This window comes from Peromyscus leucopus, chromosome 3, assembly GCF_004664715.2.
Source record: "Peromyscus leucopus breed LL Stock chromosome 3, UCI_PerLeu_2.1, whole genome shotgun sequence".
Taxonomy (NCBI): Eukaryota; Metazoa; Chordata; class Mammalia; order Rodentia; family Cricetidae; genus Peromyscus; species Peromyscus leucopus.
In genome coordinates this window covers 46,229,974-46,233,859 of record NC_051065.1, presented here as the reverse complement: position 1 = coordinate 46,233,859, position 3,886 = coordinate 46,229,974, and the positions used below count along the sequence as shown (strand labels likewise).

General features: G+C 39.8%; 1 gene segment (V, D, J or C); it reads left to right on the top strand.

Moving 5' to 3' along the window:
• Positions 1–497: 497 nt before the first annotated feature.
• LOC114688089 lies at positions 498–1,304 on the top strand. The segment is given in 2 exon segments: positions 498–661; positions 937–1,304. Coding segments are annotated over 2 exon segments (402 nt in total).
• Positions 1,305–3,886: the final 2,582 nt, after the last annotated feature.

Sequence of the window (3,886 nt, the reverse complement as noted above, 5' to 3'; positions counted from 1 at the left end):
AGAATAAAATAGATATTATTACAAACTTCTAAGGACTATTTAAAATATTAATGATTGTGATAATATTGAACTAAAGTAAGACATATGAGACATATACACATGCATAACTTCAGATTAAATAAATGAGGCATGTGAAGAAAAGGACCTTAATGACTTTCAGAACATAAAAGACAAAAACAATGGAAATATCACTTATTGGAAGGATTGGACTTCAGAAATAGATGTTAGTTTAGTATTGCATGCATGCTGGGGGAGAAAAAATAAGTTCAATTAGGAAAGTGTGATGAGAACAACAGAAATTCATTACAGCCAATGTTACATCTCATTTGTGTTTGTATACTCAAAAAGTAGCACAATCATAATGGGTAGACAAATGATGTACAGGTGGCAAGTGTATTCTGGGATGCCTTTTGAATGAATGACTCATCCCACGTGAAGAGCTAAATAGTTCCTCTAGGGGGCAGTGCAATTTTTTTATTTTTTATTTTATATGTTTAGTAAAAAGCCAGCTTTCCACAAAAAGAAATTAACAGAATAGTAAGAAAGCAATTACACTGTGGAGAGGAAAGTTGAGTGTGAGCTTGATATTTTAGTGCCTTTTCTCAGGAAAGAGACAATTGCTTAAGGATGTGGACTTTTCTGCTGCTTCTCCTGGGTCAAGGTAGGAGTTTGTCCTAAGCAGAGCCTGGGGTCCATGTTAATGCTGAGTTGAGGTATGGGGACACTTTCTTCTCCCAAAGAAGAATATACAAGCCAGAGGATGAAGAAGGTGTCTTAGATTAGAGGGTTCTGTCAGAGACTGTTGATAAAAGGCTGTGCTACATGATTTTGGGAAATGTGGTGATACCAGAGTAAAAAAAGTAGAAATCTTTGCCTTCAGACATGTATGACTTGAAACTTATTTGCCTTCATGGATCTCTATGTCTCTTAAACTAGGCTCTGTGTTGAGTGTCCTCGTCAACCAAAAGCCAAAACAGGACATCTGTCAAAGTGGAACCTCGCTGAAAATCCAGTGTGTGGTTGACAGTCAAGTTACGATCATGTTATGGTACCAACAGTTCCAGGGGCAGAGCTTGGTGCTCATGGCAACTGTAAATCAAGGCTCAGAAGCCACATATGAGAAAGGATTCACCAAGGACAAGTTTCCTATCAGCTTCCCAAACCTAACATTCTCAACTTTGACAGTGAGCAATGTGAGGCCTGAAGACAGCAGCTTCTATTTCTGCAGTTCTGGAGACACAGTGCTGGCTGCAAGTGAGGGATCTCAGCAAGAACCCCCTCTTCCTCCACCCAGCTCTCCCTAGATGAGCCTGAGGGCACTGCCAATGTACTCAGTGTAAAAACCACAGCTTCTGAGTGACACCTGTTCATCAGTCTGTGGGCACCGTGCATGTGAACAGAAGATGACAATGGAGAGAGAATCTTTAGGACTCACTAAAGAACAAATGAGAGAGTGAGGGCAAATATTCACCCAGAAATATGCTTACAAATACTCTGTTAATTCATTTTAGTAAAAATTCAAAACCACCTGCTCACTATTTATCTCAATGATATATTTATCTTATTTCTTCCATATTGTATCTCACCTGATTGAGCATAGTGTTGGTCTATGTTAATGTTCGTTGACTGATCTTGTCAAATAGGACCTTAATGTACTCCAGATACTCAAGATGACACATGAATGTTAGATCATTACAGGATTTCAGGAGTCTGCTCCATTGCTGAGCTTTGAAGTATTCCAAGAGTTCCAATTCATGTTTTATTATCAACTTTAATAACAGTCAGCACATTATTGTCACCCCAAAGAAAGAGGCACAGTGCTCAGTCCTTCCTTTGGATGTGCTCCATTTGGTTGGACTATTCTTGTTCATTTGTTACATAACGTGCAAAGCTAAGATGGTACTTTAGAGGTGAAACAGTGAAAAGGCCTGTGATGGAAGAAGCTCCTGCTGCTAGGGCATAGGCCAACCAGACCCAGACTGTCTTAAGAGTCTATTGCCAGAAGCAGGCTGATCTCTGTGAGTTTGAGACCAGTCTGATTTACATAGTGCCAGGCCAGCCAGGAATACATAGTATGACCATTTTTTTTTTTTTTTAAGAAAAAGGAATCTATTAAAAGGTAAATGTGGTGGCACAGCCTGCAGCCCAAACCCTGAGGAAGCTGTGAGTGCAGGAGGATTAGATCTTCAAGTACAGTCTGGACTGCATAAAGGCAGTTGAAAAATGAAAAATCTAGAAAGACAAAACAAATTAAAAAGGCCTGTAGTAAACAGGGAGTCTTGTTTGGATCCCTCTATCAGTTACTTTTCACAAGAGGAAACTGAGAAGAAAATTCACTGTGTTCTGTGATCACTTCAGGTTTGGAACCTGGGCTATGTTTTAGGACTTGCCTGCCTCCTTTGACTTAGAGCACTCACAGACAGGTTATATTGGATGTCTGTTGTTTATGGATAGGCAGTGATGGATAACAGAGGACTATGATTTACATCTGGGGTATGATGCTTCGGATGGGTAGGTCCTTACCTGTCTATGCCTCACTTATACCAAACAGAGGGAGCCTAGAAAATAGCTCTCCCTAGGTTTTATAACCTATAACATGAATCTTAAATGGTCTTAATAATAATAAAAAAAATCTCAGTGTCATTTACTGGAATAAATTCTGAAAGATCAGAGAAGCAGAACAAGCCATAGCTAACCTCACCTCACCAACTTCTCAGCAGATCCTGTTTCCTCAAACTGGAAGCCTCTGAGACCTTATCCGAATGGATCTCAGCTGAGCTGCTGCTAAGGGCCTAAAAGCTTAAAAAGCCTCTAGTTCCTAGTCCTCACATCGTATATACCTTTCTGCTTCCTGCCACTACTTCCTGGCATTAAAGGTGTGTGTGTCAGCATGCCTGGCTGTTTCCAGTGTGGCCTTGAACTCTCAGAGATCTGGATGGATCTCTGCCTCCCAAGTGACTGGATTAAAGGTGTGTGTGTGTGTGTGTGTGTGTGTGTGTGTGTGTGTGTGTGTGTGTGTGTGTATGTGTGGCATCAATTTCTGGCCTCTTTGTCTATCTAGTGGCTGATCTGTTCTCTGATGCCAGATAAGTTTATTAGGGTGCACAATATATTGGGGGACACAATATCACCACAATACCACAAATGACACATGAGGATGCTGTGCTGAAGGACATTCTGATTTTAGGGGGACACAAAAAGAGCTCAGGTTGTTCTGGTCAGTACTTCTTTATTTTAAGAATGTTGGATTTTCTGCACATTCTACAGCTATGCAAGTAAGTAATCATGTATGGATTCTGTGGTGGCTCCAGGCCACCTAAAAATTTTGTTGGAGGAAGATCTAATCTGTGAGCTACTTTTCTTTTTCTTTCTTTCTTTCTTTCTTTCTTTCTTTCTTTCTTTCTTTCTTTCTTTCTTTCTTTCTTTCTTTCTTTCTTTCTTTCTTTCTTTCTTTCTTTCTTTCTTTCTTTCTTTCTTTCTTTCTTTCTTTCTTTCTTTCTTTCTTTCTAGAAGGTGATGCAGGCTCTTTGCAGCATTTACATCCAGATGTTATTTGATCTGAAAACTTGTGAATGGATAACCAAGGAAGACCTAGCCAGAAAGAGCAATTCATTTTCAAGAGTATATTCCTGAATTCATGATATTCATTATCTTTGCTTTGATCTATGTCCAGTAACATAGAAATGCCTTATGACAGTAGGATACATGGGCCTGTTTTCTGGAGGAATGTGCCCATTGTTCTGGAATCATCATTGTAGTCTAACTCACATATGATTCTGAAAGGCAGCGGTGAAGGGAAGCCATCTGGGGGCTAATACTCTGTCCCATGAATTTAATTGCCCACAATTCACAGGAGAGATGGACTGTGTTCAACTTTTGCATTTTT